The sequence below is a fragment of the Hippocampus guttulatus genome, chromosome 8 (genome assembly GCF_054856545.1).
Source record: "Hippocampus guttulatus isolate MCC_2025c chromosome 8, RoL_Hgut_1.0, whole genome shotgun sequence".
Classification (NCBI taxonomy): Eukaryota; Metazoa; Chordata; class Actinopteri; order Syngnathiformes; family Syngnathidae; genus Hippocampus; species Hippocampus guttulatus.
In genome coordinates, this window is record NC_141268.1 from 18,945,702 (window position 1) to 18,961,290 (window position 15,589).

Sequence of the window (15,589 nt, forward strand, 5' to 3'; positions counted from 1 at the left end):
GCTCACGCCAAAGATTTCTTCTATTGAGTGAAACATTTACAAACGACGCGACACTAAGGGATGTCTGTCCCTCTTTTCCTTTCCTCTGCAAACACTCACAAGGAACCTGTCCATTTTCAATTTCAAATGGTACACGACAAAAGACACAATTATTGAAGGTAAAACCAAGTGGATTTTATTGAAATGTCTTATATTTTCAGTTGGGCAGGATAGATTTCATCCAAAATTCACTTGATTTTCTTTATCTTTTTTTCTTTCAAACCATGGCTGAATAGTGCCAGGGCATTTCTTAATCCCGGTATTTCATGTAAGACTTGAATCCCCTTCAAACAAGAGGTCACGAGAACATTTCAAGCTCCCATTTTTTTTTTAAATGAAAGCATCTCTTTGGTTGCTGAGGTTGACATAAGTGGACCAAATGTACAGAATGTAAAAGCCTTTGCATTCTGCATAGTTTCAGGTGGACCCAGTAGAATGAAAACACCACGCCCGCTGCGACACCTCAAACATAAAAGTGGTGATTTGGTCTCATCAACAAGGAATTTGTGAATTTTGACCGCCAACCAAAAGGCATTTTTGAAGGAATGGAATGAATTTCAATTTATCTGACTCGTCCCATCATTGGTTAATAACCTCGATTACGACTTGGTGTCAGTTTTAAGAGCAGAGTGATTTGAGTTTCTCTCGCCATCTGTGGCCAGGGGAGGAAAGCGATGACAATTGACTGAGAGGGACCCTAGAAAAGATCATTTTCAATTTGTAGCACTGAAGCGGCATGGACCAAAGGGACAATTTCATGACGGTGCCCCTGCCAGTGGCCAAATAACCTCACCCGCTATTTCCCAATCAGAAATTCTACTCCATGCGGGTGAACCAGAAAAGTATATTTAATGACCGAGATTCAAACACAGGTTTTGTAAACGTTCCCTTGTTAACAAAGACTCAAAAATATATTTTCATTTTTCACAGAATGCATTCATTGAACACCACTATGAAGCATCAATTCTCGGCAGAACTCAAAGCGATCAAAAATACATTTGACCTGCTAATACATGCTTGTGCTCTGGTGGATGACCTTGGCGAAGGAGCCCATCCGCAAAGCGCAAGAGGCAAGTCAAAACCGACAAATGTCTCATTTGTTACTCCAGCCAGATTGATCCCGAGTGCTCTGGCTGGTCAAACACGGTAGCAGCTTTTTTTTTTCCTCCCCCCCCCCCCCATCTCATTTTCAGTTTTCACATTTTTTTGGTTTTGTTTTTCTCTCCCCACCCCTCTTTCAATCTCACACAATCATTCAAACGCGCACTCGTGCAGCTTGTAACACACCTTCCAGGCTTCACATCCCTTCTTTTTCTGCTTCCGACACACGCACGCACATACATACATCCACAGCCTTTTGCCAGGCAGTTATAGTTCCTTAGTAGAGACTCTGTACCAAAGGGGTGAACCAACACTGAGTATAACCACCCTAAGGCACCCATCATGCACCATTGACATCAACACTGTTGGTGCGGGGGGGGGGGGGGGGGGGGTGAATACTGCCCCCTTGGAGGTCTTTACCATGAAGTTCTTTCTCAACACCCCACATGGCCATTAGAACGGTTTACAATCCAATAAAGACATCAGCTCACTCATTTCCCCTTCTAGCATCCTCGCAGTTGGTTCGCGCACTTGGCCCCGCGTCACGTGACCTCCAGCAGCACGAGAAGACAGCAGTGAGGCAGGAGGGGAGACTTTTTTTTTTTGCCAAGTGATGATATCTGGATCTGTATTATGTGCAAAATGGCTTCACAATGTCAAAACACATAAGGCCCATTACTTGTTTTGTTTTTGCATTGTTTACTAAAAGTTAAATCATCTGCGGACTCTTTTGCACTACAAGTCCCAAAATAAATAGATCTTATTTTCTTTATCTTAAATACAAGTCAATAGTTTCTCTTAAACTCAAAAATACTTCTAATTTATGCGAGATAAAGTCCTTCGAAAGGAAAGAAGAGATCACTCGTCCACCAAAACCCACTTGCTCTTCATGCAGCCCCTACTTGTGGAAAAAATCCACAGGGCCTGTAAGAATGAAAAGGGACCCCCCCCCCCAAAAAAAAAGGGGTGTCCAAAACTGAGGGGCTAAAGTGGGATTCAGAACATTTCAGGCCACAACACAGCCTGTGGAATCAAAGGTTGGAAAGGGAAGGAATGAAAGGAGGACATTGGGATAAAGGCAAATAAGCAAAGGAGAAACCGACACCAACCGTGGGGGCGGTAATAAATAAGAGCCAGTTGGACCCCTCCCCTGTCCTGGTTGGACACTCCATTCACAATACTGATCAGTGATGTGGCGAGAGGACTCTCAGCACCAAGGTTGGGCTCGTCGCTGGTCAAAATCCGCTATCAGCCGCTTGATGTGCGCCAGCTTGTTGTGCAGGTACTCGCAGCGCTGCTTGTCCCCGTGGTAGTTGGGGCTGTGCTGGAATCACAGCAGATACATCGCGTGAGACCACAACGTGCGCACGGATGAACGAGCACACCGCTCAAGAGATATTATCTCGTGGCCCAACGTTTTGGCAACTGCATTCGGGACCGGGCATCCGTTACGGTTAAGGAGTCAGCGGGAGGCCTGATTTTGGACACATTTTGAAAGGTTTAGGTAAAAGGTACTTGGCGTGGCTCACATACACAATGTATAGTCAAACGTGTATCCGTCTGCACATTAACTCGCTTGTCTTTGTCGGGTATTCAATGCAATATAGGTCGAACATGATTTGCAAATCATTGTGTTCCGTTTAGATTGACGGTGAACACAACGTTGCAACTTCGTTGGAATTGGATTTGTATTTTCTGCTCCGTTTTACATAAAAAAAACGGTCACATTCAAATGTACCTTTGAGCCTCGAATATAATTCATAAATGATTTCAAACCTCTTCTGCGGATCACCGTCTTACCGGTCGTTATCCATTTCGTAAGGGTTTAATAACATTGATTTTTATGAGCTTTTTAACTGTTGTATTGATTAAGCCGGACTCTCTTAAATTGTCAAATCATAGCTTCACACCTTTCACTACTCACCAAAGTTCCACCACTTTGGTTCTAAATCTTGGTTTTGTTTTTGTAAAAGATTTCTGTACCTTTCACAATGTTCCAAAAAATGAGCAAATGGTTCCTGATTGTCTTTGTCTGGGCGTATCGTCCAGTCAATTTACTGCTAGTTTCTTTTCCGTGAGCAGAAAAAAAAGGAGGCGTGGTTGAAGGGTGAAGTGCTTATTTGTTTTCAGTGGGCAACACCATTAGGTGGAGCGTGGGGGGTCCACTATTTGAGAGGTGTCACACTGTAGTTGCTTACTTGTTTCATCTTTTTGTACTCTTTCAAGACTTCTTCTTGCACCTTCTACAAAAACAAAATGAAACAACTCATGTGAGCCGGCTGCGTGCTTCTGCTTGTATCAACCTGCAGCATGTCACGGAAATCAAATGAAAGACCCCCCCCCCCCCCAAATTAAATAATAAATAAGAAAAGGATGACCTGATACTCTTTGGTGCCCGGTGGCAGCTTGCGGCACTTCGAATCCAGCTGTGTGAAGCGGCGCGTGATCTTCTCCACGCGGGCGTGCAGCGAGCGGTACTCGTCGTACTCGGCATTGAAGTCGTCCTTGTAGTGCTGTCTCTGCTCCGTGGACACCAGTGCCGTGTATTTTCTAGAAAGGCCATCGTCATAGATTCCATGTTTTTATCAGTGAGGGGGGCGGGGGCAGGGTGTGATCTCTTTGCACTTTTGTTTTAAGTCGTTTCATACTTCAAGTTTCCGCCAGCTGCGCTCCAACATGCAGACTGCTTTCATTTGAAAGTGATGCTTTGCCGGGGCAACTTACATTTCATAGTCTGGCGCCTCGATGGTGGATGAGAATACAGTAGATTGGCCCGGATTCTTCTCTTTTTCGGGGGAGTCTGAAAGGAAAGTGTTTGATTTGACCATGCATTGCTTTATGTCTGATTTGTTGGCATTGAGAATCTGGTCCAACCCGTCCGTCCCTTGAATGCGTTTGTCCACATACATGTGGCCAATGATCATACTTCACTAAATGATCTGCGGCCATAATGAAGTCCTATTAAAAGAAAAAAGAAAGCAACGTGAGCTTTATTGTTTTACCCGGTATGTTTTTTTTTTTTTTTTTTAGTTTGTGCAATTAAAAGCATTAGACTTGGGTGTTGGCTAACCATTAAAATGTTGAACTCTTCAAACCGAGGTGCTACTTTTTTCTCACCGTCACGCTCACACCCGCATCTAGAGCTCCCAAGTCATACTTTGGTTCACCTCAAGCTGCTTTCTCCTTTATGAGGATCTTTGTGTTTAGGTCTTTATTAAATTCTCTTGAGAGCTTTGGACTTTGGAGGCTATGAGAAGCGCCACGCTATGCGTGGGTTCATAGGGCACGCCCGAGTACGTACCATTACACCAAGTTTGGCTCTTTTTGTGTGTGTTCTTTTACTGCCACAGGCCTGGTTTGAAGAGACTTTGTATCAAGTGTTAGCGTTCGATACTGACACAAAGATGGTGTTATTCTGCTATCGTATTCGGAGACAGCACTGAGCCGCGAGTCTGAATTCTGAACTTGAGTTTCCAGTTAATTATTAAATGCAAGGCCGTATGAGAAGTTCAAATAAATGTGAGGCGGTGGAAAATGCACGGGAAAAAGAGCTCACAGATGAACATTTCAGGTATGGAATGAAATCAAATATGCAATGGGGAGACGTCGGACTTGTAGGAGGTCATCGTTACAAACGCACCTTGATACGTGTGAGGATTCTTGTCCGGAGCTTCTCTTCTGTCGTCGTCAGCATTCTGCCTCTTTTTAGATTTCTGACTCTCCTTAGCCTGCTCGACTACACTCGGAGAACTGTTGCAACCCCTTTCTGTCCATTTCCCTTTGTCCCGCTGGCGATCCCTGTCTTTGTGCTTTTTGGACTTCTTCTTGAACTTCTTGTCGTCACTGGTGGGCAGGGGAGGGCTGCTGATCACAGTGGAGGTAACAGTGAGTGAGGTACAGGGCGGAGGGCCCGGCGAGGCGGGCGGCGCGGCCGGCGGGATCGGGGGCTGATAGCGCTGCAGCGAGGCTCGATCGGATGACGAGGAACTCGGCGAAGGTTCCCTGCAGGAGGAACTCTGGTCCACGGGCAGGTCCTGGGTGCCGCAGCCCTCCGGCGTGCTGGGGGAGTTGGAGCTGGAGGCTGGGCTAGGCTGCTGGTGAGAGGGCGCCGGAGGGTGAGAGGGAATCGGGAGATGGCTTGGAGGGCCCAAGATGACACCGGAGGGCAGAGAAGAGCATTTCGGGCCCGAGCTTTCGTCATCCTCGCGGCGCTCTGACGACGATGTGGCCGGCCCGCGATTGCTGAGATGAGAGATGCGGGCTTTCTTTGGCGCCAAAGGATCTATAAAGTCAAAATCCGGCTGGCGCTTCTGCAAAAGGGGAAACGGAGCGTATTTATGCCGAAGGCTGGAGGCGTGTATGCTTGCGCTGTGCCACAGTGTTTGTCAACAAAAAAGGTACCCGAGGAGATGAAGGTAAACTGTCTTTGGGAGAAGTGTTTGAGGAGGGCGCCTCAGAGGAAAGACCTAGTTTGCTGTTGAAGAAAGAAAAAGGTGACGTGAGAGAAAATGTCTTGCCTGTACAATACCCCCCCCCCACATCCAAAAAAAAAAGGGAATTCTAAAGGATAGGTGATATGGCCTAGACAATAAAGCAAATGAGAGCAACATTATCCAAGCATTTAATCTCAAGCTGCTGAATGAAAGTTTTAGCATTTAAAAAAAAAACCTGTTTAAATTCGATGTTAACTTTGGTCTGGTTTAAAATCGCATGCGTTATGTGCGATACAGATGAAGGAGTATTGTTTCATATACTGTAGCTAGTCCACCTCGCAGCCACAATTTAAACTGGCCCTAGTCGGCAAAGTGTAGGCTGCTAAGTCTAAACGTCCAAGAAATTACCGAGTCAGGATGCGCTCCACCTGGATCTTCTCATCTTCCGAGTAGCCAGGCCAGTCTCTCCGGACGTCGCGGAAAACAAAGTCCTTCAGTGAATACGTGTTGTCTTTGGGGTTAAGGTTTGCCACCTGTTTCGAAAAGACCATGAAAGTTTCAAGTTGACTGCAGGACAAAAGCAGAATGTTCAGAAACGGCACATATCCTGTCGGCGGACGCACATCTGCGCCATGCAAATTGAAAAGCCAAAGAAATCTTCAAAACCCCAAACGGACGCTTGACTGCACCTGTTGCAGGGTGGTCCCCAAGGAGTTCCGGTCCTTCTGGTTGATGCCGTCCCGTTGCAAACGGGCGAGCACTTCCAGCTTCTTGTAGGACCTGAGCGCCAAAAGGTGAACGATGCGGTCCCGGAAAGACCGCTGGGAGACCGGGTTGTTGGAAAGGCACTTGCGGATCGTGTTGGCTGGGTTGATGGGTGTTGATCGCTTGCGCTCCGGGACGACCTCGGGGGTGGATAGCGCTGGTTTACGGACATGGACTTGCTTCCCTAGAGACAGAGAGAGTTTATTGTGAGCCATGTAGAGCAGTTGTGTCAAAGTGTTTGGCGTCATCTTCTGTAAAACAGTGGCCATGGACTTCGGTAATTACGCTGCAATAAGAAACGGCAGTGACGTGGTTTCGAAAAAGTGATGGGAATAGAAAGGTCTCGCGGATGTTGCTGAGCCTGGTGCTTTGGCATTATGAAATTCTAAAGCTCTTCATGAGATTAAAAGGTTAGTGAGAGGAAACACTCTCCCTCCTTCCTCTGTGTCAAAAAGCGGGGACTAAGTGGTAAGATTCTGCTGATTGAAAAAGAAGAAAAAAAAAGACCTTAAACTGTAGGCAGCAATTAAATAAGATGCTTAAAGCTCCATTTGTTACTTAACTGAATGCCAATTCCACAAACAAGCAGCCCCGAACAAGTTTTTTTTTTTTAAACCGCCCCTTATGTCAGCATTCACTCACATTCCCCAGTTCCTATCTTGCCGTGTTAAAGCAAATCTATCCCCAGAGTCCTTTCAAACAAGTCAGAGGAGTTTTCAAGCTTGTTTAGCAGATTGTATACATTGCTCTTGAATTGTGTGAACCCAATGTGTGCTTTGGTCGTCCTTTACAGCCAATTGTCCGTTAAATTGAAATGCCCATTTTTGTTAGTGGTGGTGTGTGTGTGTGTGTCATTTTCAAGTGTTGCGAGCTTAGCGCACTTCCTTTTTCCACCTACGTTACGACAGGGTGCCATGGAGAAATGTATACGGTACCAAAATCAGGACAGTATAACGTGTTGGAGAGACGTGTACACAACCGTGCCCGAATAAACAGACCCAGATAAGAATAGTGAGATAAGACGTGCCACTTTTGAGCTTGGTCCCTATAGCGACGCTAAGCTCATGTCCGTGCTTTCTCTTGCTTTTGATGGGAAACGGCGCCCCTGCTGACATAGCTTGCCATGCAGGCGCATCTCTTATTCCAACCGTAGTTTGTTCTGTCCATCGGGTAACAAGGACAGCACAATCCGAAAATATATGTAGCGGTCTCCATCTGTTCATTGAGCCACAGCACTTGTTGTTCATGTAAAATTGAAAATCGAAATTGTTATTTCAGTAATTATTTGCATTTTGCACATAGAAAACGTATTCATGATTGCATGTTGATGAGAGCATTAAAATGGGGAAAAATAAGACAAAAAATATAAAAGGAAATTCAGAAACGATAAAAAATGCGTGAGTAATCACGATTAATTTTTTGCGAATTTGAGTTAATTATGACAGCTGCATTTTTAATTAGATTAAATATTTTAATCGTTTGACAGCTCTAATAAATATACATCCAGACACAAACACGCCCTAGCTTTCTATTCCACGGGTCTTGTGCGCTTAAACGTGGCGTGCATTTGTTCCAGTCAAGTGTCGCACTCACTGCTCATGTTCCCCGGTCCTTGTTAATTATTAGTCAAATTATCCATCGTCATATAATGCAAAATAACACAGTCAAATAAAGGCACAATCTAAATGTCAGTGTGCGTCGTAAAGCATATTGGCGGCGGCGGCTATAAATAATCAGGTCATCATCTTGATTGCCCGACTGCTGAAAGTTAAAGCGCCCAAGACTGCAATGTCTGGAATGCGTTGAGCAAAAACCGATGCCATTCTAGCACCTGCGCAGCCAGCCAAACTCCGTCGGCCTCTGTAGCATCCTCGAAAAGCTCCAGAAGACGCCGGCCCCCCGTGTTTACCCGCTAGTCAATTTCAATTTTGGCTCAGGATTTTCCAAAACTACACATTCATAAATGATTAACTTTTTTGATGATGGTGAGCCTTTACCCTGTCAAGGTGTGCATGCGAGTTCCACACAAGGGTTAGCGGCGAGACCCCCCCCCCCCAAAAAATAATTTGCATATGTCAAAATTATTGCTTGTATGACTACAACGGGAAAGGTACGCTTAGCCTCCGAAATGATTGAAGCAAGATGTTTCGTTGTCCTACCTAGCTGAATGATTGCGGTTGATGAGAGCAACACGCAATATTCATCTTTTATGAGGTCAAGTGAAAACATGCCTAGACATGTTTGTAAACAGGAAGGAGCCATTAAATGCGGACCTGACTGCTTGTAATGGCTACATGCTTAAAACAAGCAGCATTTGGCAGGTGTCAGTGAAACACCAACGGCTTCAGTCCGACTGTTAAATCTCGGAAAGACCGAGACGGCCGAATAGCTTAGTTAGTCGACGACAAAGGCTTCGAATTGAGTCAGGCGTGTCCGCTTTAACCTCTTCAGCCCCTAAAATGGGGATGGAGAGCAGATGACGGGCTGCGAAGTCAATCTGACATCTGTAAATATCAGATCTAGAGACCAGAGAAGGTTTTTTTCGGCAGTGTGTTGAAGAATTTTGGAAGGGCCTTGCCTCTGTACTGGCCGCCGGGTTTGATGACTTTGGTCCCACGTTCGCGCGTGTCCTCCACAGCCTGGGTCATGCGCTCCCGGGTCACCTGGTAGGAGTCATTCGTCGCGCATATTGTGACCTTGTCCTGTACCGTCGCCAATAACGCCAGCTGAGAGGCCCCTGAGCTGGAGAGACAAGGAGGCACGCGTGGAAACGGTGAACAAAGCGTCTGGCAAAGTGTCGGAGGACGGGAAGAAGAGGGGAGTTCCGTCATTACCTTGAAACATATTGATGGATGCAATCAAAGCTTCCCTGAGGGTTGTCTTTGCCGACATTAGACAGGTAGAAATCAAAATTGTGGGAGGCATCAGAGGAAGAATTTGTCCGGGGTATTTTAATGCGCTGAAAGAATCCACATGGGGGGGGGGGACATGGACAATTTATTTTACAAGGTCCAACATGAACCGGAGTTCGGTTTGTGTAAAAGACTAATTAAAAACAAAATCCGGTATGTTTACTTGGGACTGGGAAAAATAAGGGAGAGTGAGCTTCTTCCCTCTAGCCATTAACTCCTTAAACAGTCACTGACGTAGTCACTCTTCTTGTACTACAAATACTGCTACTGGTTACTCTAAAATGGTTCAATGATTTGTTGTTTACGATGATACTAATGCAGCGTGTTATACCGGAGACAAATTCCTTGTGTGTTCTACATACTTGGCCAATAAAGATGATTCTGATTCTGATTCTGGTTGGCTTGGTGAATCCAAATGGTCCAAGAGTTTGAGAGCGCCCAGACACTGGGCCAATTGTGAAGCACGCTTACTGCCCCGGCCCGTAATCACACTGCGTCCAAGCACATTTGCATGCGTCGTGGTTTTGTGATACACCCTGGCATTGTCGGAACTTCCTCAGAAGGCACTTAATAGCTGGGCGGAGGATTGATCAGATAGCACCTGGGCGTAAACGAGGTGTGAGCTTCACCTGTTCCAGGGATGTGTACCATGCGACAAATGCTTTGCAATTTCAGCCAGCCAATCGGTTCACAGATGATTTCATTCGCTTGTAGCGTGTTTTGGGCCAACTGTTGCTTTTTCAAGGGAAAAGTGATTTTTTTTTAAGTACCAGCCAATTCTAGACCAAGTCTGAAAAGACGTTTAAAAACGTCTTTGGGAGTGAATAAGTTAAGGTTTTCTCACATAATGAGTTTCGTGAAGCTCCATATCAGGATGTGAAAACTGACAGGTGGGTAGTTCAGTGACAAAACTGAACACCAGGATCATCTTAAGTTTTTTTTTTTTTTTTTTACATAATGGAAAATGCATTTATTGATCTATGAAAGTTTTCAAATGAAGGGACTATCAATCTCTGAATCAATGCCTTATGTAATTTTGGGGTATTTGTTCCACGTCACGGTCTCTTATAAAGCGTTGTATAAATACTCCATGAATAAGCACGGCCATGTTTAGTTACCGACTACTTATAGCATAGATTAGTGCTAAAACAGAAGCAGGTAAGCAGATGATTAACTTGACTAAGCGAGACTATGAACACATGAATATGTGCTCTCGCTGGTACCACATAGTATTTCCAAATGAAAAGAAAATATTCTGAACAATGATATATTCTTACCCCTTGGAGTCCCTTGAATTGTATGGTCGGCTGCAAAGAGGATACATCCTGCAAAAATTAAAGGGGGGGGGGGGGGTGCAGGTTAATCCCGTGCAACATCTCACAAGTGTAAAATGCAGTTGGAAGAGTCTTGCGAGTCAGGTTAGCGGGGGGGAGACAAACCCAAATTCAGGAGAAGCAGCGGCAAATTTGACTGACGCAGAGGAACCTGAAACGTCTTGAGGCAGCAGCAGAGCCTTCGGGGCCCGTCGCACCAAGAAGACCACGCAACTAAGCCCAACAGCAACAAAACGTATTTCTCGATACTCTGCATTTTAGAAAATAAACCAACTCCAAAATAAGGCGTGATGCTACATCTTCTCAAAGCAAAGAGCTGAACATATTTGCCAGAAGCTATTTCAGAAAAGCTTGTTGTTTTATATAGGTTTTAATGTGTAATTGGGCCGCTGTCCACGGCCACAAATATGCGGAGGCTTCGCTGCTGCATTACAGAGTAGGTTAGGACAGAGAGCCATTGGGACTCCCGGCTCGCTCACCGCTGGAGCAAAGACTTCTAAAACGGTTACGTCAACCAATTTCAGGGGGAACCTGCATTTCAATCTACAAAAGCATCTCTAGATGACTTGCCCTCTCCGACATGGAGATAAGCAAAGATACGTGTATACCCTCTACGGGACAGAAGGATCCATTTCGTGGTTGTTTAACTTCTACTCCCCGAGCCACTGACTGACTCCCTCCCCCACTATTACGCACACCAACCAGTTCTGATCACATTTCAGATCACCACAGAAAAACAAAGATAGCCAGCCTCCGCAGCATTGGTTCAGCTGCAACACATACTGCCCAGAGGGCAAGAAACAAAACGCAGGCAGGTTCGGTTGCCCAATCAGCAAGAGACGGTAAGCACACGGTGTGCACACAGACATCACCACATCCAATTAGGTCGGGAGCAGTACCCACTACGCACAAAGAATTCCTTCAACCGAGCAATGACCCCGTTTCGTCACATTTAAAGGGCCGGGATGTTGCATTGTTTCCTCTCCAAAATTTGACCACGGGAGCAAAATCCCCATTGTGTCGCATGTGTGACCTACATCGGTGCCAAAAAGATCACTGAACACTCCACTCAGCTTGGGTCCATCGGTCCGGACAGGGTCTGTCAGTGTTATGTAACAGTTTTGTTGTTACCAAAGTTTAGTTCAGGTAGATTTCAGGGCATCTACAACTCGGTGAGGTAACACCGTGAGTGTATGGTTCAAGATTAGTTAAATATATCTACACTTGGGCAGTGACCCAAGTTTAACCCAATAGTACACCAAGTTTTACTCAAATAGCACACCAAGTTAACAGATTCTTTCTTCTGTCTGGAGCCGTGGCAAGAGTAAGTCCGCAATTTTGTTTAAATGTAATTTAACATAAATATACCCTTGTTGTTAACTAAATGTTGAATAAGACAGATGATATACAGATAAAATAACACGGAGACCAATAGCCTTCTCTTCTCCCAACTTGTAAAAGAATTTCAATGACTCAGCAAACCAAGTAAACCCCCCGGGGCACTTGCTCATACATGATCATCATTCTTGCCAACAAAAAAAAAAGTGGCACTTTTAGGAGCCACGAGCAGCCTGGCGGTCCATCTTGTTCTGCAACGTCGATCATTTGAAACTTCAAATACATAACTTAATTTTTGCTTAAAACTTCCTCGACGTTGTCAAAAGTTGAGCGAGCAGTAATTTATACTCTGGCTGACTTCATCAGCTCTTTACACTGATTAAGTCAAATAAATTAACGCTGGTAAACAAGTTTTTTTCTTTTCGAGCTGTGTTTGTCTTAACTTTTTGTGGCGACGCCCTGGCGTTAATGACATTCTAAGTATTTCAAAGCTCGTCAAATCTCATTTGCTTGTTTATGGAAATGGTAAGTAAAGAAAATGGACTGCTCGGCTCGATGGTGGTCTGTCCAGCGCAGCACTAAAGCCTTCACGAACAGACCGCTAACGAAAGCTTTTCCGAGCGTCCCACTTTACCACTGATTTTCTTGGTTAAACGACGTTTGACAGTTCCTAAAACTCAATCGCCACAATCGTGCAAAGCCACACGCATCGTTCCCCGTTGATCAATCGCACGACCCCGGACTAAAACGGTCGACGTTTGAGCTTTTCTTTTCGCTGCCAACAAACCGAGCTAACCGAATAGCTTTAGCAGTGCGTGGCAGTCGGGCTTCCCAGCAAAGTGTCAATTGGTGGTCAATCGAGTGTCATTTCCAATCGAAAAGAAGACACTTCACTCACCTTGCAATTTTGGTAACTCTCGATCGCCCTCAGTGCCGTCTCGGTCAATTTGACGTGCAGGACGGTGACTCTGCCTGTGCTGTGTTGGCCACAATTTAATCCGTACCTCCCATCCTCGGAGAGCGCCGCCATGTTTAGCAAACCTCCACCATTGTCCCTCTGAGGCGAGAACATTTAGCACACCGGCTCCCCTCTCAGCCCTTAGCGGCCCGGGGAGGGACTAAAGGCGCTCTCCTCCTCTCCTCGGCTGCCTCCTCGCGATTGGTTGCTACTTGTTCGCTTCTGCCGCCGCGCTGGCCTCTAAGTTGCCCCCCGTTTTCTGCATTAGCGCTTGTGCTCTTTCGAGTTCTGTGCGGTACGTTAGCACCGGCTTGAACAATAACAACCCCTTACTCACTGCGGTACCAGTCTTTCGAGCTATTTCAAATCGATTTAAATGTAAAACAAGTACGCGCATATCCAATTGCAGTGTAAACACTCACTCCCCAACATTGGTAAACCTGCCCCTTGCCTGCAGTGATGTACGACTGACATGATAGATTGAACTGATAATGATGATAGTTTTCTGGGCTGTTTCGAGAGAGGCTCTACACTCAGTGGGCCAGACTCTGTAATTGATTGATTTAATTCAATGCATTGTCGAAACAATCGGAAGAACTTGATCGTCATTTTACCACAGAATTCCACGAAATGGAACAGACACAACCAGAAAAAGAGACAATGACCAGACAGAACGAGTCTGCTGAGTGGCCTTTTAAAGCACCGTTTTCGCAGGCGAAAAGAAAAAAAGGTAAGTGAAGGGGGGGAAGGGTAAAAAACAACCCCTAACTCAGCTTCTGCAAGGGGAGCACAGTATGGATTTAGAGAAGAAAAAAAACAACAACAACAAAGAGGCACACATTAATACACGACACATGGACAAGCACGTGTGGTGGGCAAGTATTGGGGGAACATTTCAGCCCAATCAAGCACAATGAATGAGTTCATGAAAGACCCCAGTTTGGGGAAATGCACCGCATTGGATATTTATTTTCCACTATTTAGCAAGTCAAGCACTAGTGCATTTGATGTGATATTTGTACACCCATTACGCTAAACCGATGACGCGATAGGATGATGTACTTCCCTTTAGTGACACGAGTCATAATATGAGGTAGGCACAATGGGCACCAACCCCCCTCCCAGGCAGTGAGTTGCATCTTCACTATCTGCTCGTAGCAGCCCCCCAATGCAAGAGATTAGAGTGGCGTGTTTTGGTGTGTCATAGCCTCAGGCTGGGTGTGGAAAGACCTCTGTGAATCCAACAGATTAACATGGATCTTCACCCCACCCAACCCCGGGACAAGTCACAAGCACACATGTGTATTTCCATCACTTAAAGGGATTTGACTTGAATTTGACTGAAGACTTCTAGAACCCAATCACATTTCCTGTCATATTGGAGCATTTGGGGACTTGCTCTGTTTTCAAAGCCCGTGTTGTTGAGTAATATGTGTCCTGATGGGTGTTAAAAAGAACATCACACGCACATTCGTGAGTTAATAAAGCCAGTTGAAACTCTGGGTGATGGGCACAAATCTCAAGTCGTTTTATTTACATCGGCAGAGCCATCAAACGTTAAAAAAAAAAAATACATGCTAATATGGAATACTGTGTGTTTAGTTCCAGGCGTCTTCCTGTTTGTATCACAGGTTACCTGATGTACAAACAATTAAACGTGTCTCATTGGTTTGAGAATGTTTTTATTGACAGGATACCCAACGGTGTCCTCCAATAGAAGCTTTGACTCACTCTTTGTTCAAGTGCAGACAATATTTTGTTTGTTCATGTGGAGGAAGACGTGAGTCACTTGCGTTCATCAAATGGAGTTGGCCGTATTTTTCTCCAGTGCCACGTATCTCCGAATTATATTGTTCAGATGTGCAAAGTTAGCCCTTGCTTAGGAAAATGAGATTTGTCAATTTTGCTAGTCAAATAGAAGTAGGAAGGCCACTCCTGAAACACTTTCCAAGTTCTTCTTTTGAAACATGCAACAGTGCAAGTTCTCAGCTGTGCTGTAAAATGAGTAATTGTGCACAGGAATGCGAATGATGGTTGTTGCGTCATGCTAACAGTCAACTTTTGTCATGCTTACCGTCTGAAGTTAATAAAAAAAAAGACATATGCACCAAATTTGAATGACAGATTCATTTTTACACCACATAAATCGTTTGTGATGCAAAGTATCTCGGGGAATAGCTCCAGTCCTAACCTAACCGTTAAGCGTGTTGTTGAATTACAATTTCTCTTCAACCGCATTCCATTCACGCCAGTGCTCTTCATCTCGGATTGTGCGAGGAATCCAGAGTCTCCGGGGAATACATGTGAACTCCACACACACACAAAAAAAAAAAAACCGTTTGACGCAGACGTGCGAACGTGCACTACTTTACTTTTCTTTTTCTTTGTTGTTTAGTTTACATCTCCTCTGCCACGCTCTAGTTTTAAAAAAAAAAGCAATTCCGTTTGATTCTTCCTGCTGAGTTACATTTTCATCCTGTCTCTGAACTCAGCGTATTTACTCGCAGTTGTGACATTTGTGCCGTATATTGTATGCATCGCGTCATAAGCTGCCCCCCCCCCCCCCAGGCCTTCATTAACAGCAAGAAAACCACATGACGTGGATTAAAGCGATAATTCTTGAAAGTGCTTTGCAACATGCCATGAAAGGGTCCAATCAGCCATGGATCGGGTAGCCTGAAAGACAGAAAGCGCCCCGTGTGTGAGGCA

At 45.1% G+C, this 15,589-nt stretch overlaps 1 protein-coding gene across 1 annotated transcript; it reads right to left on the reverse strand.

Moving 5' to 3' along the window:
- Positions 1 to 149: 149 nt before the first annotated feature.
- Positions 150 to 13,315, reverse strand: ell2 (elongation factor for RNA polymerase II 2). Its single transcript, XM_086116783.1, has 12 exons — positions 12,821 to 13,315; positions 10,528 to 10,575; positions 9,173 to 9,297; positions 8,917 to 9,080; positions 6,263 to 6,522; positions 5,982 to 6,106; positions 5,542 to 5,614; positions 4,781 to 5,450; positions 3,865 to 3,940; positions 3,519 to 3,690; positions 3,339 to 3,383; positions 150 to 2,464 (listed from the first exon to the last, which is right to left on the reverse strand). The coding sequence occupies exons 1-12, from the start codon at positions 12,992 to 12,994 to the stop codon at positions 2,348 to 2,350; spliced, it is 2,049 nt and encodes a 682-aa protein (XP_085972909.1). The 5' UTR covers positions 12,995 to 13,315; the 3' UTR covers positions 150 to 2,347.
- Between the last annotated feature and the right edge of the window lie 2,274 nt (positions 13,316 to 15,589).